This window comes from Erinaceus europaeus, chromosome 11 (assembly GCF_950295315.1).
Source record: "Erinaceus europaeus chromosome 11, mEriEur2.1, whole genome shotgun sequence".
NCBI classification, from domain to species: Eukaryota; Metazoa; Chordata; class Mammalia; order Eulipotyphla; family Erinaceidae; genus Erinaceus; species Erinaceus europaeus.
In genome coordinates, this window is record NC_080172.1 from 106,851,837 (window position 1) to 106,875,862 (window position 24,026).

General features: G+C 45.9%; 2 protein-coding genes across 3 annotated transcripts in view; one reads left to right on the forward strand and one right to left on the reverse strand.

Moving 5' to 3' along the window:
* The window catches only part of DDAH1 (dimethylarginine dimethylaminohydrolase 1), a 344,576-nt gene extending 326,316 nt beyond the window's left edge, over positions 1 to 18,260 (reverse strand). The window contains exon 1 of the mRNA XM_060202273.1: positions 17,787 to 18,260. The gene's annotated coding sequence lies outside the window, so the exon portion shown is untranslated. The remainder of the gene's footprint in view (positions 1 to 17,786) is intronic.
* Positions 18,261 to 20,521: 2,261 nt separating this feature from the next.
* Positions 20,522 to 23,777, forward strand: CCN1 (cellular communication network factor 1). 2 transcript variants are annotated; one of them, XM_060202274.1, is made up of 5 exons: positions 20,522 to 20,890; positions 21,219 to 21,432; positions 21,945 to 22,292; positions 22,470 to 22,685; positions 22,823 to 23,777. In XM_060202274.1, exons 1-5 carry the CDS (start codon positions 20,825 to 20,827, stop codon positions 23,065 to 23,067), a joined length of 1,089 nt encoding a protein of 362 aa, XP_060058257.1. In that variant the 5' UTR covers positions 20,522 to 20,824; the 3' UTR covers positions 23,068 to 23,777. The 2 variants fall into 2 exon arrangements, with proteins under 2 accessions (XP_060058257.1, XP_007524808.1); XM_007524746.3 differs by having other exon boundaries at positions 20,524 to 20,890; positions 22,470 to 22,681; positions 22,820 to 23,777.
* The last annotated feature ends 249 nt before the right edge of the window (positions 23,778 to 24,026 follow it).

The following is a 24,026-nucleotide window of genomic DNA, read 5'->3' on the forward strand; positions in this document are numbered from 1 at the left end:
CACTATATCGTTTCTTCTCCAAAGCAGAAGATTCCGGGTGCATCTGGGTGACAGGTCTAGCAGATGGAGACTTGTCTCAGGTGGCCTCCCCCAGGGCTCTGTTCTGGCTCCTACGCTATTTAATGTTTGCATCAATGACCTCCCAGAAACTTCTTCAAGGAGGTTCATCTGCGCCGATGACATCTGTTGTACAACTCAGGCATCAAAGTTCGACATCCTCGAGGAAACACTCACGAAAGACATGTCTCTGATATCTGATTACAGTAAAAAATGGCGACTAATCCCTAGCACTGCTAAAACGGTGTCATCTGTTTTCCATCTACATCATGCCTCGGCCTCACGTGAGCTTGATGTGCAGCTTGGCGATGCGAGAGTCCGGCGTGGAGCCCGGCCAGTCTATCTTGGCGTTGCTCTCGATCGCACTCTGTCATTTCACGAACATCTCATAAAAACTGCAGCGATGGTGGGCGAGAGGAATGGCATCGTTGCAGGACTGGCCGGCTCCTCATGGGGCGCGAGCGCTTCCGCGCTACGATCATCATCTCTGGCATTGTGCTATTCCACTGCGGAGTGCTGTGCCCCAGTATGGTTCCGTGGCCCCCATGTCCACTTGGTCGATTCGAAGTTATATTCCTCCATGGGGATGGTTTCTGGAACCATCCATTCCACCCCGGTTCCATGGCTGCCAGTTCTTAGCGGCATCGCCCCGCCAGATATTCGTCGGGATGTGGCATCATCTAGGTTCGTTTCCAGCGTCTACGCTCGACCGGACCTGCCAATATACGCGGATATCTTCGCCCACCCTGTCCAACGCTTGACGTCTCATCACCCAATCTGGTCCCCTACGCCTACACTGAACTTCTCTGTTCCAGACTCTTGGAAACAGAGTTGGCAGTCAGCTGAGGTAAAGAACAAATACCTCATCGCAGACCCCTGCAAGTGTCAACCCGGCTCTGACCTAGCACGTTATGATTGGGCCCTCCTCAATCGCTATCGAACAGGCCATGGCCGGTGCACCGCTATGTTCCATCGCTGGGGAGCCAGAGATGACCCGAACTGCCCCTGAGGCTACAGACAGACTATGACCCACATAGTCAACGACTGCCACCTCTCCAGATTCAAAGGAGGTCTCGAAACTTTACATCAGGCTCAACCTGACGCTGTTGACTGGCTACGGAAGAAGGGCAAACGCTAGAAGAAGAACCTTATGGGAGAGCTGAGAAGTGCTCTGCTTAAAAAAATAATATATCTAATAAATTTATAATATATATTGCACATTTTAACATTTGGCTCAACCAGTTACGCCACCACTCAGCCCCCAATAAAGTAAATCTTAACCATGGGATTCTCAAAGTAAATCAAGTGCCCAGATAACTTGGTTATAATAATAATTATCTATTGCCTTCTTAAACCTTAAAAAAAAAAGGTTTTTTTTTTTTTTTTTGGGGGGGGTCGGGTTAAGTGCACGTAGTGCGAAGCAGAAAGACCGGAATAAGGATCCGGGTTTGAGCCCCTGGCTCCCTACCTGTAGGGGAGTCACTTCACAGGCAGTGAAGTAGGTCTTCAGGCGTCTATATTTCTCTCCCCCCTCTGTCTTCCCCTCCTCTTTCAATTTCTCTCTGCCCTATCCAATGACAACGACATCAATAACTACAACAATAAAACAATAAGGGCAACAAGAGGGAATAAATAAATAAATAAATAAATATTAATAATAAATAAGTACAGAGTGAATATTAAAAGCAGATGGAGAGAAAGCAGAGCCACCCACAAGCTTACTCCCATAAAACTATCCACTGATTTCTCAGCAGGGACTCTAGAGACTAAAATGAACTAGCAAGGCATACTAAAGACTGTGAACGGAAACGACCTTCACCAAAAACTACTCTAGTCAGCTAGCTTATATCAGTCAATTGTGAAGGTATGATAAAGAACTTTTTGGATAAGTAACAATTAAATGAATTCACTAACACTAAACCATATATATAGTTTTACAAAAAGAGGAAAATACTAAATTCTCTCTGCCATATGAGGCAAATAAAGAAACAAAAGAAGGAAACAAGCAGATCTGAATAAGGACAAACCTTTGGACTCAGACTGCAGAACTGAGACCACAGGGGCAATGGGGCTGGGGATGCTGGTTAAAAGGGTGGAGTGAGTCTAAACAGACTTTAGTGCTTTGGTGGGGATGAAGTATGGTATCATGTCTTGAAGAGGTATAAAATTATACTTTTAAAACATTTTTAATCTTATAAACAAAGGTTACCTGAAAAACAAAATGATTAGAAAAATTTAAAATAAAGAAATAAAAAGAGGAGAAGGAAGGGGGAGAAGGAGAAAGGAAAAGGAGGAGGAGAAGGCAAGAAGAAAAAGAACAAGAGGAAGAGAAAGAAGAAGAAGGGGAAGAGGAAGAAGAGGAAAAGAAGGGGAAGAAGAAGAAAAAAAGAAGAAGAGGAAGAGGAAGAGAAGGAGGAGGAGGAGGAGGAGGAGGATGTCATTTCATAGGAATTTCAAGAGTGGGGCCAGGCACCTGATTGTGCCCACAGGGTACCATGCACAAGGATCTGGGTTCAAGCTCCCGATCCCTACCTGCTTGTGGACAGCTCCACAGGTAGTGAAGCAGGGCTGCAGGTGTCTCTCTTTCCCTCTCCCTCCCTATCTCCCTTCCTAATTTCTCTCTGTCCTATCAAATAAAAAGGAAAGAATTTAAAAAGGAGAAAAAAATAGAATGCCATCCAGGAGCAATGGATTCATTATACAGGCACCAAGCCCCATTGATAACCCTCGTGGCAAGGAAGGAAGGAAGGAAGGAAGGAAGGAAGGAAGGAAGGAAGGAAGGAAGGAAGGGAGGGAGTTTAAGAAAGAAAGAGAAATAAAGAAAGAAAAAAAGAAGGAATGAAGAGTAAGAGAAAGGAGAAGAGAAGGGAAGAAAAGAAACTTAAAGGGTTATAGATGAATTACAACGTAAATAGCCTGGAAATTTAACAGAAAACAAGACTTTGGATCCAAATTGAAATCAAAGAACAGAGAGGCACATTATCTTGTTTTCTGAGTTAAATTAGATTTTAAAAACATTTTTAATGGATTTGTTTCTAGCCTTCATGAGAGTCTGGGTGGGACAGAGTGTTATCTGAACCAGTCTGCCCATCCTTTTCCCACAGTGTTCTGAAGAGAGCTATGACTCACTGTTTGGCACACTTCTCAGTTCCTATGTACTGACACCAAACTGTGTTCCAGAGCAAGCCATTTACAAAGGCTCAAAACCTGGATGTCCTGACCCTGGGATGTGGTTCATGTAAAAAAAAAAAAAAAAAAAAGCTTTCCAACATGGTACAAAACAAACTGCTTTTTTGTTCCAGATGCTTAATTACTAGTAAGTGGAGAGCTGCCTTCAAGTGGAGATTATTTCAATTCTAACTAACTTTATGTCACTTCAGAAATCTTCTCTAACTTTGTGCCACTGGTCCCCTCCCCTCATTTCCTACTTCCTTCCCTGGCCCCAGCTTTCAGGACCAGAAGCCCTTAAAAACACTGTTTGGCTTAGCTATGAAAAGAGATCCTGTAGGGCTAGGGCAGAGGAGAAGCTCATCAATGGGGCTACAAATTGAGTGAGTGAAGAAAATAAATAAATAAATAAATAAATAAGGTCCTTTCTGGTTACCTTTTGCAGACTGAGACTCAATGAAGAGTTATCTTCAAATTAGCAGAGCACCAACGTAGGAAGTGTGGGAACCCCACTGAAAAGAATGGAGTCCAGAGTTGTCGTGGTAACAAGGAAAGATAATGATTCCACGGAAATGTCATGACTCACTATGGTCCTCTTATTCATCTCTCCCTCTTTATCTCCTCAGATACACGAGAACACACACACACACACACACACACACACACACACACACACACACCTTGCTGCATTCAGCAATTCTATCTTCATGTGACTTCCTACTTGAAGCACTCTTCCAAGTCACACCCTAGTTGCCCAGAGCAGCTTTAGTTTCCAAGGTAATTTCCATCTGTCTTACAAACACAAAATTCCTCGATCATACTTCCTTCGTTGTTTCTAATTAAATTTCATATCCTCTGGAACTCATCATCTAGCCCTAGAAAAAACAGAAATCACCTCTATCCAAATCACTCTGTGTGGTGCCTAGAAAAAGAAATCCATGTAAGTGCAGGCTTAATCCCACCGCGCCTGTTCTCTGATTATAATGATGAAGGTGGTGAAATGATGGTAATGGTCCCATTCACTTTAATTTGCACCTCATTTTGGAAGCAAGATTCACCAGTGACTTGCAGACTTAAACATCAAACGATGGAGGAAAGCTACGAAAAAAATAAAAGGCAGTAATGAAAAAAAAAAAAAGCAAGGTAGTAAAAGGTAGTAACAAAAACAGGTAAATGTTCCTGATCAGAAATGTATAACCGGCACAAGTTATGGAATCAGGTTTGGGTTAGTTCTCTGGTTTGGTCACATTCTGACAGATGTTAAGCCAACTAGCTGCTTAACTTGTCTGAATTATATTGTCTAATACTTTATTTATTTATTAATGAAAAAGAGAAAGCCAGAGCATGGCTCTGGCATAGGCAATGCTGGGCATCAAACTTAGAACCTCAGGTTTTTGTTGTTGTTGTTTTTAATTTTTTCTTACTTTTAATATTTATTAATTATTGGATAGAGACAGAGAAATTGAGAGGGGGAGGATTTAGAGAGAGAAGGAGACAGAGGGACACCTGCAGCCCTGCTTCACCTGGAGGGAAAAAAAAAATACACTCAAATGTCCATAAGGACTCCTTGGGTGTAAAATAGTGTGCATGACCATGAATGTCTCCTGACACATGGTTCTCGGCATTGGGGAACCATGGGGACCATGTGTCTGGGACCTGTTTGTTTGTTTTGTTTTTAAATCTACTAAAGACGATCTAGTTAGTATTGGTGATCTTGTCTAATGTTGATGAACAAGCTTGTAAGGTAAATATTTTATTTCCATTAGAAGATGAGAAAACTGATGCTTAGCTATGGTTAACAACTAGCTCAAAGGCCCAGAAGCTGTCTACCTCCAAAAAAGTGTCTACCTCCAAAGGAAAAAATTGAGAGTGATAACATAGTATTTGCTCTACATGAAATCTGTTTCAAAGTTTAGAAGCATGCCCCCAACTTCTTGAGCATTCTCTTGAACTACGAACTTGTCACTGAAAAGTTTTCTAAATGTGTTTTGAGCTCATTTGTGTTTTCCTTAATTGTGGGCCCCTGTTGCTTCACGGGAGTCTGGCAATGAATGAGTTAATCAATGACAGAGGCTTCCTTCCTCAGAAACTCTTGCTTGAGCTTGTTCCTATTTCCTCTGAAGAAAAAAGATGTGTCAGAACAGAGGAGGAACTCAGAGATTGAGAGATACCAGTACTGTAAGTTAGTCATCATCACCACTGATTTTGTTACCTGAGGCGGATGGAAGTGCCACCTCCCACAATCTGTGGTCACCCTTACAACAGGGTTACTAAGCACAGGGCCCTCTAGGCACCCACAAAGCACTCCCTTTGTGTTGTGTGCCTCACACAAGGTGTTCCTGAGCCCTGGATGTGGGGGTGAGTGTATGGTGCCTAAGGTTATGGAAGTAAATAAAATAAAAACCATACAACAGTTTGAGGCCAGATCCAGGCATGTTTTTGAAGTCATTTTATTCCCTCTCCTTGGATTAGGTTTTATTTTTCAAAAGAAGAAGAAGAAGAAGGAGAAGGAGAAGGAGAAAGAGGAAGAGGAGGAGGAGGAGGAGGAGGAGGAGGAGGAGGAGGAGGAGAAGGAGGAGAAGGAGAAGGAGAAGGAGAAGGAGAAGGAGAAGGAGAAGGAGAAGGAGAAGGAGAAGGAGAAGAAGAAGAAGAAGAAGAAGAAGAAGACTGTTCTTAAACTATTCTGTTTTGTAGTTGTTTGTAACTTCTTCCTATTTTTTAAAACATGTCTTTCTTCTTTCTCCTCCTTCTCTTCCTTCTGGAGCGCTGCTTAGCTCTCGCTTATGATGGTGCTGGGAATTAAACCTGACAGCTTTGGTGCCTGAAAGGCATGAAAGTCTTTTTGAGTAACAGTTATGTTATCTCCCAAGCTCAAACATGTCTTTTAAACTTTATTTATTTATTTATTTATTTATTTAGTGGGTAGAGACAGACAGAGAGAAGTCAATAGGGGAGGGGGAGCTAGGGATAAAGAGAGCGACAGCTGTATCACTGCTTCATCATTTGTGAAGCTTCCCCACCCCTAGGAAGGGACTAGTGCTTGAACTCAGGTCTTTGCACACTGCAATATGTGTCAATATGTGAGCTCTACCATGTGCATCACTACTCAGCCCTTCAATTTTTTCTTTTCTTTTTAAATTGAGATACAGTCACAACCGGCTATTATATCAGCTTCGAGTATCTTATATAATGATTTAAAAAATATTTATTTATTCCCTCTTGTTGCCCTTGTTGTTTTATTGTGGTGGTTATTATTGTTGTTATTGATGTCATCGTTGTTGGATAGGACAGAGAGAAATGGAGAGAGGAGGAGAAGACAGAGAAGGGGGAGAGAAAGACAGACACCTGCAGACCTGCTTCAACGCCTGTGAAGTGACTCCCCTGCAGGTGGGCAGCTGGGGGCTGGAACTGGGATCCTTGACGCGGGTCCTTGAGCTTTGCACCACCTGTGCTTAACCCACTGCGCCACCGCCCAACTCCCATTTAATGATTTTTTTATGTATAATTCTGAAGTGGTCACTACAAGAAGTCTAACCTGCATCCATCAGCACATAGCTACAATCTTTCTTCCATCCGTTCGTCCTTCTTTCCTTCCTTCCTTCCTTCCTTCCTTCCTTCCTTCCTTCCTTCCTTCCTTCCTTCCACCACCAGGGTTATGACTGTGGTTCAGTGCCTGCATGAGACAGCCATTTTTTTTTCCTGTTTTTTTTTTCTTTTGTCTATTTTTATTTTGATGGGACAGAAAGAAATTGAAAGGGGTGGGGGAGACAGAGAGGGGAGGAAAAGACAGATATCTGCAGACCTGCTACAACACACAAGAAGTGTCCTCCTTGCAGGAGGTGACTGGGGGCTTGAGCCCAGATCCTCAGGCATGGGATTTATTTTCCTTACCATGAGAAACTTCAAGGTCTACTTTCTTAGCAACTTTCAAATATATTGATACAATAGAGTATTATCAGTTGTGGCTACCACACTGTACACTATATCGCCAGGGAATATTTATTTTATAATCAGAAGTTTGTACCTTTGACCATTTAAGTTTTTTTTTTTTTTCTCTCCAGGATTATTGCTGGGGCTTGGTGCCTGCACCATGAATCCACTGCTCCTAGTGGCCATCTGTCTTCCATTGTTGTTGCTGCTGTTACTGTTGCTGCTGTTGTTGTTGGATAGGACTGACAGAAATGGAGAGGGGAGGGGAAGACAGAGAGGGGGAGAGAAAGATAGACACCTGCAAATTTGCTTCACAGCTTGTGACCCCCTGCAGGTTGGGAGGAGGGCTCCAATCAGGATCCTTGAGCCAGTCCTTGCACTTTGCACTATGTGTACTTAACCCAGTGGGCTACCCGGCCAGCCCCTAAAGCCTGCATTTCTTTCTTTTTTTCTTTCTTTCTTTCTTTCTTTCTTTCTTTCTTTCTTTCTTTCTTCCTTCCTTCCTTCCTTCCTTCCTTCCTTCCTTCCTCCCTCTTTCTTTCCTTCCTTCCTTCCTTCCTTCTTTCTTTTTCTTTTTTGAAATAAGTTCTTTTTTTTTACCTTTTGTTGCCCTTGTTGTTTTCTTATTGTTGTTGTAGTTATTGTTGCTGTTACTGATGTCATCACTGTTGGATAAGACAGAGAGAAATGGAGAGAGGGGGAGAGAGAAAGACAGACACCTGTAGACCTGCTTCACTGCCTGTGAAGCGACTCCCCTGCAGGTGGAGAGCCAGGGGCTCAAACCGGGATCCTTACGCCAGTCCTTGTACTTGGTGCTATGTGTGCTTAACCCACTGCGCTACCGCCGGACTCCTCCTAAGGCCTTTTTTAAAGGGCAAAGACAATTTATCTTCAGTGCTTGAAATTTTGGAAACTCTAGGAAATGCTACTCAAGGAAATATAAAATGTTGCATGTCTAACTACAGGGTTGTAAATCTAGAAGACGGGCGGTTCTGTCTGCCTATAAATATGACATGCACAACAGATTTCGTATTTGGTAATAATTTGAAGAAGAATAAAGTCTAGATTTGGCCATTGTGGCCCTCTCGGCCTAGATGAGAAACAGCTATTTAACAGTTAGATGGCCTCCAGGATTAGTAGTGCAGGGACAGAGCCACAGTGATAACCCTGAAGGAAGGAAAAAAAAGTGAGGTTGTAGGGCTGGGAAGATAGCATAATGGTTATGCAAAAAGACTTTATGCCTGAGGTAACAAAGGTCCCAGGTTTAATCCCTAGCACCACTGTAAACCAGAAATGAGCAGTGCTCTGATGTCTCTCTATTGTCAAATAGATAAATATTAAAAAGCCATAGACTCTTATTTGAAATGTATATCTTGACGTACTTGAAGGGTTAGGCACATTGGTCATTTACATTCCCTTTGAAGTAGATAGTCGCAGAGGCTATGTGCATATTTATGAGACATAAATAAATATGAAAATAAAAATATCAGCATGAGCCTCTTAAAACACATTTTCACAGATGAGACAAACCCTTTGGGTGCCGCCAGAAATTCCTATCACTATGAATCCTTCTTTTTGAGGGAGGAAAGGGAGGTGGGACAGACATTTATAGAGTATGTTCCATATGCTTTAAAGGCTGTCTTACTGTGCCAGAGAATTCTCCAAGATGAACATTTTAACGCCTTTCTTACCTTATGAAATAGTTCAGTCCTTGCCTGGGAGGTGACTCAAAGACCTGGGTTCAAGCCCAGGATTATTGCTGGGCTCAGTGCCTGCACCACGAATCCACTGCTCCTGGAGGCCATTTTTCCCCCTTTTGTTGCCCTTGTTGTTGTAGCCTCGCTGTGGTTATTATTGCCATTGTTGACATTGTTCATTGTTGGACAGGACAGAGAGAAATGGAGAGAGGAGGGCAAGACAGAGAGGGAGAGAGAAAGACAGACACCCGCAGACCTGCTTCACTGCCTGTGAAGCGACTCCCCTGCAGGTGGGGAGCCAGGGGCTCGAACCGGAAGCCTTACCCCGGTACCTGCACTTTACACCACATGCGCTTAACCCACTGCGCCACTGCCCGACCCCTGAGTGTATGTCTTCTAAGGTGAATCAACACTGTTGTCTTAGAGATGCAGAAGCCAATACAGTGCCTGTTAAACAGCTCACTTGGATAGTGTGTTGCTTAGACATGTGTACAGCCCAGGTTCAAGACCAGCTGGTCTCTTTCACATTCATTGTTGCTGCTTCACCGTCACTGTCACTATCTTAACAAGGGCAAAAGCAAAAGCAAACAAAAAAGCAAGAAGTCAAGGCAAAAATCTCTCATGGTTCACCACTGCCTATATGTTGGTAGAGTCCCAAAGCTGTGACACACAAGACACTTTGAGTACTTTGTTCTAATGTCACAGGACAAAAGTCAGGATACTGGACTTGATCAATCTTTTTAGTAAGATCATGTCCATAGCATTTGTCAAATAATTATATTGAGTTAATCTCGATGGAGTTCCCTCAGAGAATAAGGTTAGCACATTCTATGTTTACTGCAGTTAAAGGTGAAAGTGATGGTGGCTCTTAGTAGTAGAAGTGATTGTAACTTGTTAAGCAGTTGCTATATACCAAGTATCCTGATGTGCATTGAACATGTGTTATTTCATATGATCAGTCTAGCTGCCAGGACCGTCTCTTACACAAAATCTGTAGTACCTGTAAAAAGATGTCAAAAAAAATACATAACTTCCTTCCCTCTGTATAATCTGTGTATTCATGTACTCTGCCCAAATCAAATCCCCCGTAAATTCTGAATGTGGTAGATGTGGTTTTAACTGAGCAATTAAGAGGCAGATATCTCTGGAAATCAAACACAAGAGGTGGAGAGTAAGCCTTAATCCCTTGGATCAGGAGCCAACTCATTTGATGGTGACTTATAATTAATATAGTTCATATTGCTCAATCATGTCTAGAAAATGGATTGCAGGGTGGAGTGGGAGAGGTACCATTCCAATAAAATGTTTCTAGGTTATCACCAAATAAATTCTGTAAAGTAAGAGGGTTAGACATGCCTGGCTTCCTGTGGACAGCTGCCAGGTGGAAAAAGTAAACAGGTACAATTCCCAATGGATACAGATGCCTTAAAAAAAAGAAAGAAAGTGTTTCATACCATACTGCTAAGGCAATGCCAGTTATTTACAACATAAAAATCAGGGAAAGGAGAAAAAAGAAGTCTGAGTTGTGTTTGGAGAGTAAATAAGGTAAAACGTAAGAAAAGACAGTTCTAATTGTGCTGATAAGATACAAACCTACAACTAAGTCATGTAACAGTCCTGATTACTAAACAAATGGAGGGAGTCCTGGTGCTATTTCCTGAGCTTCAGGGAGTTATACAGTGCTGGACTAGGTACTTAGAGTCATTCAGTTCAGTGACCACAACTGGCAGCCCTGTTTCCTGGGATTAACTTAGATGGCGTTATAATAATGTTCTGATTAATTACAACATTAAAAAAATAATAACGGGAGTCAGGCGGTAGCTCAACGGGTTAAGTGCAGGTGGCGCAAAGCGAAGGACTGGCTTAAGGATCCGGGTTCCAGCCCCCGGCTCCCCACCTGCAGGGGAGTCGCTTCACAGGCGGTGGGTGAAGCAGGTCTGCAGGTGTCTGTCTTTCTCTGCCCCTCTCTGTCTTCCCCTCCTCTCTCCATTTCTCTCTGTCCTATCCAAGAAGGACGGCATCAATTACAACAACAATAACTACAACAAGAAAACAACAAGGGCAACAAAAGGGAATAAATAAATAAAATAAATAATTAAAAAAAATAAAAGACTGCAAAAACATTCATGTCTAGTATTCCCAGACTAAATAAAAAAGACAACACTAGACATATTTTCACCTTGCAAGCATTTAGCTGCCCATAGGTAGTCCTCAATATCCCCAAGACCCTCCAATAACTGAGACCAAATATCTTCTGGCACTAGATCTCTGTGATCCATTCAGTGCCCTGAGCTGGGCCAATCCCATTACTTTATAGATTAAGTAATCAATCTAAAGCCGTATTTATGATAGATTCATCAATATAGCACTGGATTTGTATGCATGGAATCCCAGCTTTGATCTCCAGTGTCATATATGTTACAGATGTGTGTCTCCCTCATCATAATAAATAAATAAATCTTCAGGCTAGAAAGGTGACTCAGTCTTAGAACATAGGACTTGCATGCCTGAGGATCCAAACAACCCCAGATTCCATCCTTGGTACTTCTATATGCCAGAACTGAGTAATACTCTGGTCTCACTCTTTTCCTCCTCTCTCTCATAAAAAATTCTTAAAAATCTGAAAAAAAGAAAATATAGAAAAATCACTACGTTGCCTGCAGGCAGAGTCCCCATGTCATGATAGTGAAGGCCACTCACAGATAGTTCCGCCATCATATGTGGTCAAGAGGCTATTTCCTCTGCTGCTCACTCTTCCCTGGATCAGATTCTTGCTCAGCCTTTCAGATGAGTTCCATCCTCACTCCCAGGCAGAGAAGTGCCCATGCTGTACATTCGACTCACTTCAGCAACAAATTATACACTTCTCCAGACACAGGACAATATTAAAGTCTTCTTTTTCATACCACCAGCACCTACCATGCTGTCATGACACCTCATGCGTGTTGAATAAATATGAGTCCAGAGATTTGTCTTTGGATATCAGGCAGTTATACTTAGAAACACACAGCTGGGGAACGTGGCAGATAGAAAGCAAACTGAGTCCACAAGGAACACACTGAGAAGCCAAGAAGCACTGTGAACTTTATTTCAGTGACAAATGCAGCCCAGACTTGTTAGTAGGGCTTGCTTCCTCAGTGTGACCTGTAACATGTCAGAAGAACCTCCAAAGGCCCCAGATATCTTCACCACCAGCCTGTCAAGTTGCCTAAAAAGCCACTACTTTTTTTTAAAAAAAAACTTGCCTCCAGGGTTATCGCTAGGGCTTGGTGCCAGCAGTACTGAACTACTGTTCCTGGCGGCCATTTTTTACTTTGAATGGCACAGAGATTGAGATAGGAGAGGGAGAAAGATAGACACCTGCAGCCCTGCTTTGGTGCTTGTGAAGCGTCCCCCCCTGCAGGTGGGGAGGTACCAGAAGCTCGAATCTGAGTCCTTGTGCTTAGTACTATGTGCACCACCCAGCACCTTCTCCCTACTTTCTTATGCATTAAGGATTTTTTTTAGCTAAAAAAAAAACCCTTGTCACCCAAAATCTCCAAGAGCCACTGTTAGTAATTTTTAGAGACAAGCACAGTTTTAGTTAACTTCCAAACTACTTTTCTACTGGATACATTCATTCTGAAATATCTGGACACACTATGGCAGAGTAAAGGTTAAAGTTCCAGAAGATGAGACAAATCTGAACATCTGAGGGAAGAGATGAGAGTAATACAAAGCCAGTTGAAGTTAAGAAGGCCTGCTATTTGCAAGGTGAGTGACCTTTGCTTCTGTACCTCGATGAGATAAAAAGCGGTCTCAACAAAAGGACCTACTTCAATGGAACTCTGTAGAATTAGACTAGTCAACAAACAACAAGCTTAGCAGAGTGAGCCCTGTAAGCTTGTTTCTGTCACTATTAGCAGAGATGACATGGGATTTTAGTCCTGACAGAAACTGCTCTGGGAGTTCCTTGAGGTGACACAGAGGATAAAGCACTGGATTCTCAAACAATGAGGTTCTGAGTTCAATCCCCAGCAGCATATATATCAGACTGATGTCTGGCTCTTTCTCGTATCTTTTTTATAAATAAATAAATAAATCTTAAAAAAAAAAAAAAAAACCAGAAACTCCTCTGGTGTTACTCCCAGTGTAATAAAGAATACACATTTCTAGAAGATAAAGAATACAAGGTTAGAAGGGGGCCTGGGGTGGCACACGTTGGTCGCACATGTTACAGTGCACAGGGGCCAGGGTTCATGCCTCCAGGCTCCACCTGTTGGGGGTGCCCCTACGTTGGGCGCCAGATGTTGGGATTCATGGGGGGGGACGAAGCAGGAGTGAGCTTACTAAAGGGGTCTTCCAGCATATCGTGGCAGCGGACGATACACAAACCTCTTTAGGGTCCCGTTGTGAGGAATGAAACATCTTTATTGACACAGTTGCAAATTTATAAAGGGGTAGCGGTGCTGGGGAAGTAGCCAGCTGGCCAACGAGGTCAGTATCTCCTTATAAGGGAAAAGAGAGCAAGGCAATGAGAGGGTGTGGATGGTGATGCAGGAACAGGGAAATAGAAATACAAGGAAGGAGAAGCCCACCAGAAAGGGGGGAGGGTGGGTGATGTGGCGAGACTGATAGGAAGGTTGGAATCCCCCACGTACTCTTGCCACATCAAGATCGACCACAAGGCTGACATGCCAAGGGGAGACTGACAGACGAACTTGGGGGGGGAGGGGTCAGCCATCCATGCTCAAGCACACATCAGACCCAAACCCACCTGCAGGAGGAAAGCTTTGCATGTGGCAAAGCAGTGCTGTAGGTGTCTCTCTGTCCCTCTCCCTCTCTCCCTCCCCCTTCCTCTCAATTTCTGTCTGTCTCTATCCAATAAATAAATAAAGACAATAAAAAAAATTTTTTTTAAAGAAAAAAAAGAATACAAGGTTATAGACAAGCAGTCCTTGGATTCTCCCCACAGGTAATATGGGCCTCAACCTCTGATAGATCCCTTTCTCTACCATCATTGGTCACACCCATTAGGAAAGTCATTATCAGCTCTTCTGTAGGCTTCTTCAGGACAGTCCCCTCACTATGAAATAGCAATGATAGGAACTTCCCCACTCTCCCAAGGGAGGCTGGCTCATCCTATTCTGTCACTCAAGGAAGACTAGCTCTGATATGAGTGCAACCTAGAATGTTCTCAGCTGTCACTATGGACTGTGAGCTCAGACTGACAGGAACTCAGAGGTAGTACAGGCTCCTGTGCTAAATATGAATGGATAAGGGCCCTGGATTAGATCATTGTGGCAGTTCATTGCATTTGCATGTCTTCTTCAAGTTTGAGAGAAACTCTCTGCCCTACTCCTCCTTCTTAGTTCTACTCACTATGTCTGACCTCATCTTCCCAGACAGTATTTCTGGCCCACCCCCATGTTAGCTATCAAGTTCAAGCAAAGATTAGTAATACATAGGCTCCTAGGGCCATTCTGAAAATAGACTCCCTAGCTTCCTTTTACCCAAAGGTTCCTACCTTCACCTGCTCTATTCCAACTCTATGGTTCCTGCTTATTAAACATTTTGTCCTGCTTTATATCTTACTGCATTTCAGCCAACAAGTTGCAAATGTTACTATGATTCCATCCTAACTTCCCTGGGCAGATGCTTCCTGGACCTCAGCTCTCCAGAGCCCTACCCTACTAGGGAAAGATAGAAACAGTCAACAGTTTGTTTGGCATTATATGTTAATTCTTTTTTCAGCCAACAGGTTCCAGATGCTACCATGATGCCAACCAGATTCCTCTGGGCAGACAACCTCATCAGTGTGTCCTGGAGCCCTGCCCCACTAGGGAAAGAGAGAGATAGGCTGGGAGTATGGATCGACCTGCCAACACCCATGTTCAGCAGGGAAGCAATTACAGAAGCCAGACCTTCAACCTTCTGCACCCCATAATGATCCTGGTCCATACTCCCAGACGGATAAAGAATAGGAAAGCTATCAGGGGAGGGATGGGAAGTTCTGGTGGTGGGAATTGTGTGGAGTTATACCCCTCTTATCCTATGGTTTTGTTAGAGTTTTCTTTCTATAAATAAAAATGTAAAAAAAGAAAATATATCCTGTAATTTTACAATCTTATAACTATCAATCACAAGTAAAAATGTAAAAAATAAATAAATAAATAAAAAGAAACAGGCTGGGGGTATAGATCAACCTGCCAATGCCCATGTCTAACTGAGAAGCAATTTCAGAAGCCAGGACTCCCACCTTGTACACACCAGAAAGAGTTTTGGTCCATTCTCCCAGAGGGTTATAAACAATAGGGACGTTTCCAATGGAGAGGATGCAATACAGAATTCTGGTGGTGGGAACTGTATGGAATTACACCGCTATTACAATTGTTCCCACTTACAATCTTAGAAATCAGTATTAAGTCATTAATAAGAAATAAAACATTTAAAAAAGAACACAAGGTTACAAAAGGTGAACAAAAGAATTCACTGTGGTCCGGGAGGTGGCGCAATGGATGAAGCACTGAATTCTCAAGCATGGAGTCCTGAGTTCGATAAAAAAGAATTCATTTTGATAGTGAGCTGCTTCACCATGAGTGAGACTCTAGTTTGCTCCCCATTGCACTGAAGGGAGCTTTGGCGCTATGGTTTCTTGGTGTCTCTCTCCCCCTCCATCCTCCTTAATTAATTAGTTAGTTAATTAAAAGAATGCAAGGTTACAGACTAGTGGATAGCAGAGTCAGGATGTGTGTGGTTCTCACACATGCTAGTTTTTAAAAAAAATTTAAAATATTTATTTATTTTCCCTTGTTTTTTTATTGTTGTAGTTATTGATGTTGTCATTGTTAGATAGAACAGAGAGAAATGGAAAAAGGAGGGGAAGATAGACAGGGGGAGAGAAAGATGGATACCTGCACACCTGCTTCACCACCTGTGAAGCAACTCTCCTGTAGGTGGGGAGCTGGGGGCTCGAACTGGGATCCTTACACCCCAGTCCTTGCACTTTGTGCCACTTGCACTTAACCTGCTGCACTACTGCCCAACTCCCCTAACACATACTAGTAGCTTTCCCTCTGGGGAATAATGGACTCCAGATTTTCTTGAGTGGGCTCTATACTTGATATCAGAACAGCACACACTCAGAACAACAGCACACAACACTGGGCAGAAACACACACCGACACTCACTCAGAACAACATACAAACACTGAACAGCACATATGAAACTGCACAGAAACACAAACTTTAAAGAATATACAGGAGACTGGGCATAAACACACACACACACTACCCTGAGACTAGACACAAAACACATATTTAGAGCAACACACAGGAGACTGAGCAGAAACACATACACACACACACACACACACACACACACACACACACACACCCTGAGACCAGGCAGAAACACACATTTAGAACACACAGGAGGCTAAGCAGAAACTCACCCAACCTGACACACACAACACACATTCTGACACATACAACACACACACACACCGACACACACACACATCCTAGCACACACACACACACCCTGACACAAACACACATCCTGACACACACAACACACATTCTGACACATACAACACACACACCCTGACACACACACACACACACACACACACACACACACACACACACACACACACACACACCCTGACATACACACACCCTGAGACCCGGTGTACCCTCTCAGTTTGGCACAGCCTTGCATGACTGCCCCGCTGGGAAGACTAAGTCAACAGGGGGGTGGACGGGAAAAGTGACATAACCGGGTCCCGGCGCCCTGGGCCAGCCTCCCACGCGGCGCGGGGAGGGCCTGGGTCCTCCCTCTCGGGGTCGCGGGCACAAGCTGGGTGGGCACCGAGGCCCCCCATCCCCGGCCGGCGCCCTCGCACCCCCTAGGACACCCGCACTCAGTGGGATGACCCCGGGCCTGCGCGCCTGCACCTCTGAGCACCCTGGCGGTTGCACCCGAATCAGGGGCCTCTGCGGCCGCCCCCCGGAGCTGGATGACGGAGTCTTGAAAGACTTTCACCAAATATGGGCCGGGGCTGGAAGCGTCCCTCTCTGAGAGCGGCCGGAAACCTCGAGTCCTGGCAGTGGATCACCGCGACTAGCGGCGCGCAAGCCCGGCGGCCGGCAGGGGGCGGCACGCTGCTGGGCGCTCGGGGAATCCGGCCCGGTGCCAGCTGCCAGCTGCCCCCGCGGGGCCCCAGAGAAACTCAGGCCCTTCCCTCGGGTCTGCCACCTATTTCCCACCGCCACTCGGCTTTCCTCTGGCTCTCCAGACCAATTCTCCTAAGGGGGAGGGTGGACAGAAGGAGGCGCCACCCTCCCTAATTTAGCTGGGCTTTTTGCAGTCACCTCTAAGGTGTCCTTACTAATGGCGAGGTGACATCGCTTGTGCAGGCAATTATCTATGAGGAGCCCATAACCATATTGAGCCCACAATCATATGTATCCCCCTCTCCCCAGGGAACTCCTGTCCTTAGACTTATGGTAGTTTTTAGAGTGTGAGTCCCTGGATCAAGGTGCTTGTTAGAAGTAGGACCTTGGCAGCACTCTGGTAACCAGCCTTCCAGCAGCTTGCTAAACCTGTGAACCACTGATCCTGGGGCTAGAAATCCGGAACCACCAGATTCAAGGTGATTATTATTTTCAGTTGCTGCCAGTGAACCTCCCCCCTCCTGCAGTGTTTGTATGTGTGTGTGTGTGTGTGTGTCCCCTAAAATTCCCTAGCAGTAGTGGGTGAGAGAAGTCCCCATCGCTCACACCAAAGCCAGGAGTTGCAAAGGACAAGCAGCCTTGCAGCCCAAGGAAACAAGGCAGTCCCTTATTCCTTCTTGGAGCTCTAGCAAAGAGAGGAAGGAAGAAGACAGGAGGGGGGGGTTGGGAGGGGGCAAAAAAGTCATACGGAATTAGCACTCCCGAGGTAACACTTACCCATAAACATTTGTACACTTCCCCCTCCAAATCTGTCAATGTGAACTGATCTGCAGCTCTCATCGGAGGAGGCGAGAAGGAGACGGGATGTCTGGGGTTTCTGGACCGCCCCTGAGCAGGACCTGATGGGCTGCTCTTCCTCTCGCCTGATGTGGTAGTTTACCAGCAGACACACCAGGACACAGTATATGGAAAGTCTGTGGTCTCTCTTTGGATCCCCCACTTCCTGGCCCTGTTTGCTCTAACTCCCCACCCTGTCCCGCAACACACCCCCTGCTTTAATTGGGTAGCTGACAAAGGTTCTCTCTGGTTTCTCCTCTGGTGTGGTGCAAACTTATCCTCCAAGGTTCCCCACTGAAATTCCAGAAGCAAACCCTTGTTAGAAAAAAAAAATTATAATCTGATTTTAAAAGGAATCTCTGGAATGGAATGGCATGTCTTTGAATAATGTGCAGCACACAGAATCTCTGCTGCTCGCTACCTTCCTCACCAACCCACCCCAACTCCAGTAAAGGGACAAGTTATATACATGGTCAGTGGGATCATCCACTTTAATTTTATTTTAAATCATGATAGATTGCATGAAAAACAAGGAATTCCAAAGAATTTCCTGCTCTGGGAACAAAAGTTAGGTCTATATTTAACAACATTTGAATCTGTCAAGAATGCTTTGTGGTTGGATAACAGAGGCAGAAAAATGTTAAAAACGCAGGCTACTGCTATACCCAAATATGGAAATATTGTTACGTCTGGTGTCTGATTCACCATCTGGAAATACTTACAACCATGAAGTCAAATAGAAAAGACGCCACAACAGAAGCCAGGAACGCCCCTCTCCATTCTCTCTCCTCCACCTCCTCCCACCCAGTACTGCGCCTACTCGACCTTATCCCCAGTCAGCTTATTAAACGGAAACAATCACAAAACTCTAAAACAGGGAAAATCGCTTTCAAATAATTGATAGATTGACTTGGGCAGATGCAGGCCCCAGAGAGACCTTCCTCACTTTTTCCACACCTGATAAACTACTGTTTTGAAAAGTCCTTATCCAATAAAGTTTTTGGGATTCTACTGCCTCTGAAAAAGCCTCTTAGATTTGTGAAAGGAGACCTTTGAATGAATGAACTTAACTCTTTCCTGTCACAGTTCTCTTCATTGTAGAATATTTTCATTGTGTATGTGCTTACCAGAACAATTCACAGAAAAGACAGACTTTAAGCAAGGTTGCTAAAAATATGAAACCTGAATAGTCCTTAATGTTAAAAAGGACATGAAGTTCTTCTACAGTTCTGACATACTTTCTCAGGTATGCTTGTTATTTAAGTTACCCCCAGATCATCAGTTTTTGAGACTTTGAGGGAAGATTTATCAGTCATACTCATCGTAGTAGTGATGGTGTGCATTGCTTTACAGAGAATCTCCTATTTGAGTGTATTGTAGATGGAATGGGATGTTAAGATCTAGTTAGATTTCATTGCAAAGTATTACATCCTAAAACCCCTTATTTCTCTGTATTGGGAAGGAAATGGGGAGGAAGAGGACTTCTAAAATGGTGTCAAGGCAAGGAGTTTAGTACTTTGAAAAAAACTGAGCCTTTTCTTTTCTTTTTTTCTCAGAGATCCACTTGGCACAAGAGTACTGGAATCTGGTTTGTTCTTGCAGTATAGACAGGTGCTTTCGCTCCTCCCTCGGTGGTACCCTCCAGTTCTACCTGACTGAGTTGGCATCGCCTTCCGCCTAGGGAGGGGAAACTGGAAGGGCTTTACCCTCTCCCGCATTTCATGTGAGGAAGTATAAACCAGCCTGTCGGAGAAATCCTTGGGTTCGTTTCCTCTCGGACTTCCAACCCTGGCAGTGGGCTGGAACTAAAGTGGGAAACTCCAAAAATAAACAAGTACAACTTCTTACCAAGGGGGGGGGGGGGTGGACCGGAGCGGAAGAGGGAAAGACCTCTCTGCCTGGGAATCCTCCAGGGTTTGTTTTAGTCTCTCTCTCTCTCTCCCCCTCCCCCTTTCTTCATCTCATTCATAAATGTTCCTGCGGGTCTTAATTTGCACAATGCATTTCACCATGCTCCAATGTTTGGGGGGACAATGATGCGAGCATGCTTCCAGGAAGTCGCCATAGGCAGTCCCTGCAGGCTCCGGAGACACACTCCCCCTTTCCTTCCCTGCTCTCTCTCCTTCCCCCACAAGCAACACTCTCACCTTCGCGGTCAACAAGCAAACAGCTTGATGCTTTCCCGGGGTCAGGGCTTGCAAAGCAGTTGGGTGACACACACACACACACACACACACACACACACACACACACACACACACACACACACACACACGACTTTTGTTCCTCCCTCTCGGGTCCTCCCACCCTCCCAAGTCCCGACAAAGTTCTGAACTCGCCCCTCTACCACCACCACCACCATCATCATCATCATCATCATGACCCTTACACGCCCCCCTCCAGAACCTTCCCTCCCTCCCCGCTCAGTGTTGATATTTCAAGTGGAAAAAGCGGAAGATTGTTTTCTCAACGAGTCCAGAACAAAAAAAAAAAAAAGAAGAAGAAGAAGAAGAAAAGGTGCCAGGGAGCCAGGGGAGGGGCCTGGCAGCAGCCCGCGCCAACCAGCATTCCTGGGATGTTTGAGAGTCATGAACGCGCAGACACCGCCGACGTCACTGCAGCACGCGGCGCCGCCGCCGGCCATATAAAAGGCGGGCTCGCAGCGCCGGGGCAGACCGCGAGCGAGAGCGCCCCGAGCAGGTCCGCGCCCTCACCTCAGCTCAGCTCAGCTCAGCTCAGCTCAGCTCAGCGGCTCCGGCTGCGGCTCCGGCTCCGGCTCCCGCGCCGCGAGGACCTCAGCGGAGGACGTCCGCCCCGCCGCTCGCCTTCCCCGGCCGGCTCTTCGCCTGCTTGCGCGCCGCCCCGCTCCGCTCCGCCCGGACCCCCGCCGCTACCGCGGGGCCTGCTGCTACTCACCCGCCGGCGTGTGGGCGTCTCGGCGGCGGCGTCTCTCTGCTTTCCGACTCCGGCGCGCCACCATGAGCTCCCGCACGGCCGTCAGGACGCTCGCCGTCGTCGTCACCCTTCTCCACCTGAGCCGGCTGGTGGGTTTTCTTTCGCTTCTTCCATGCGCCCTCCGCGCGTGTGCGTGTGCGTGTGCGTGTGCGCGAACCAAACCTGAGGGGGAAAAAAGTTTTTGAGGAGGCGGGCGGGCGGGTAAGCGCCTTGCACCGCAGCTCCCCTCCAGCCGCCACCCCCGTTATGGACGACCTGCCCTGGGTGGGGGGGAAGGTGGGGGGCGGCAGCGAGCCCGGAGCGGGTCAGAGATCTCGGCGTGCGCAGGGCGCGAGAGACGCGGGCCACCCGGCGCTTCCCCGAGCCTCACGCGCGTCTCCCCGCACCCCGCACCCCGCACCCCGCTCGCTCTCGCAGGCGCTCTCCACCTGCCCCGCCGCCTGCCGCTGCCCCCTGGAGGCGCCCCAGTGCGCGCCCGGCGTCGGGCTGGTCCGCGACGGCTGCGGCTGCTGCAAGGTCTGCGCCAGGCAGCTCAACGAGGACTGCAGCCGCGCTCAGCCCTGCGACCACACCAAGGGGCTGGAATGCAACTTCGGCGCCAGCTCCGCCGCGCTCAGGGGCATCTGCAGAGGTGAGGCAGCTCTCGGGTGCTTCGAGCCCTTTCACACACACACACACACACACACACACACACACACACACACACACACACACACACACACACACAAAATCATGAATAGTACTAATAATAAACACAGCGAAATCAAGCGATCCCCAATAACAAGAGTCCTCCTCGGAGTCCCGAAGTTTAGTCATTTTGAGACCATGTATGGCGATGCTTTGTTGTCGGTAGCTTGGCAGAAAGGCACATGATTTCAGCGGTCTGGAATGCAATTCAGTGTGTCTGGGCCCAAGGAAAAGCGCATACGGAAAAGTGATTCCTGACTGACTTATTGTTCTGGTCGGGAGTCTCTCGGGGAGTTGTAGGGAACTCTACCGGCAATTGAATTGAACAGCAGAAAAAGCTTGAGTTTCAGAGGCCTTGGATGTGGAATTTTGACTCTCTCTCTCTCTCTCTCTGTCTTTCCCTGTCCCCCCCGCCCCCCCCCCCCCCCCGCTTTCTCTTGTGGTTTCTCTTTGCAGCTCAGTCAGAGGGCAGACCCTGTGAATATAACTCCAGAATCTACCAGAATGGAGAAAGTTTCCAGCCCAACTGTAAACATCAGTGCACATGTATCGATGGCGCCGTGGGCTGCATCCCCCTGTGCCCCCAAGAACTCTCTCTCCCCAACTTGGGCTGCCCCAACCCGCGCCTGGTCAAAGTCACAGGGCAGTGCTGTGAGGAGTGGGTGTGTGATGAAGATGGCGCCAGGGAGCCCGTGGACGGCCTCCTGGACAAGGACCTGGCCTTCGATGCCTCCGAGGTGGAGTTGACAAGGAACAATGAATTGATTGCGGTTGGAAAAGGCGACTCCCTGAAGCAGCTTCCTGGTAAGTTTGAGGGGGGGGAGAGAGAGAGACAGACAGACAGACAGAGTCCCTGACAGTGTACTACTACTTCAATGCCTTCCTAGTCTGAAGCTTCATGGAAATGGGTACTCAGATCGCTCGGGTCTGGCAGGATGTATACCTCTAAGGAATCTTTCCCTTTTTGTTGGTCTCTTTTAGTTTTTGGACTGGAACCACGAATCCTATACAACCCTTCTTTTCACGATCAGAAATGTATCATTCAAACAACTTCATGGTCCCAGTGCTCAAAGACCTGTGGAACTGGTATCTCGACACGGGTTACCAATGACAACCCTGAATGCCGCCTGCTGAAAGAAACCCGGATTTGTGAGGTGCGACCTTGTGGACAGCCTGTGTACAGCAGCCTGAAAGTAAGTTCCTGTGGCGGCATATTGGCTCCTCCCTGGCAGCTGAATGTGGAGTGAACCTCTCATCCAAGAAAGAGAAAAAAAACATTGTGTCTCTAACTTCTCTCTCTCTCTTTCTCTTTCTCTTTTCCCGTCTCTCAGAAGGGCAAGAAATGCAGCAAGACCAAGAAGTCCCCCGAACCAGTCAAGTTTACTTATGCTGGCTGTTCCAGTGTGAAGAAATACAGACCCAAGTACTGTGGTTCTTGTGTGGATGGCCGATGCTGCACGCCCCAGCAGACCAGGACTGTGAAGATGCGATTCCGCTGCGAAGATGGGGAGACATTTTCCAAGAACGTCATGATGATCCAGTCTTGCAGATGCAACTACAACTGCCCACATGCCAATGAAGCAGCATTTCCCTTCTACAGGCTGTTCAACGACATCCACAAATTTCGGGACTAAATTCTTGAACCTACATTTCCAGCACAAGGAACAGGGATGAATGGGAGAAGAGCACCAGAATCTTGGAAGACGGGGGTGGGGGCGGAGGGGGTGAAGGGACTCACTGTACAAGAGGTGCATCGCTCATTCTTGAGTAGCATTAAGGTATTGCAAAACTGCTGGGTGTGCTGGTGCAGTTGGACATGAATGCAGCCCTGATTGGAGAATACTTCGCTTCATAATACTGGAGCACGTGTTACTGCTTCATTTTGGAGCTTGTGGTGTTGATGATGTTCTGTTTGTAAATTATTTGGTAAGCGTCTTTCTTCTCTAGGCTTCCCCCCCCCCTTTTGGTTCTACAACTGTAAAAGATGACTAGTGGGATGCTTAAGGCCTTCAACCTTTGACAGAAGTCAGTGGGAGCGGATTCTGTACCTTCCTGAAGGTGACACTCCGTGAGTGTCCATGAGAGGCAGCTACCTGCACTCTAAACTGCAAACAGAAATCAGGGGTTTTAAGACTGAATGTTTTTTTTTTATTTATCAAAAATGTAGCTTTTGGGGAAGGAGGGGGAAATGTAATACTGGAATAATTTGTAAATGATTTTAATTTTATATTCAGTGAAAAGAATTTATTTATGGAATTAATCATTTAATAAAGAAATATTTACCTAATATTTGAGTGTATGGCATTTGATACTTTAGAAACTATCCAAATTATTACGAACAATCTAGCTTATGCCTTCAGTTTTTCGGATGGGACTTATAAAGTGTCCACTGTGACAAAAACTGTTCTAGGTGCTAGAGATAAGAGTAGGGAACTCACTTAAAGGTGGTCTTAGTAGATAACAATCTATGTGAAAAATATATGTATGTTGGACATTAAGCATTATAGGAAACAAAAGAAAGGTTCGAAAGCCAAATGT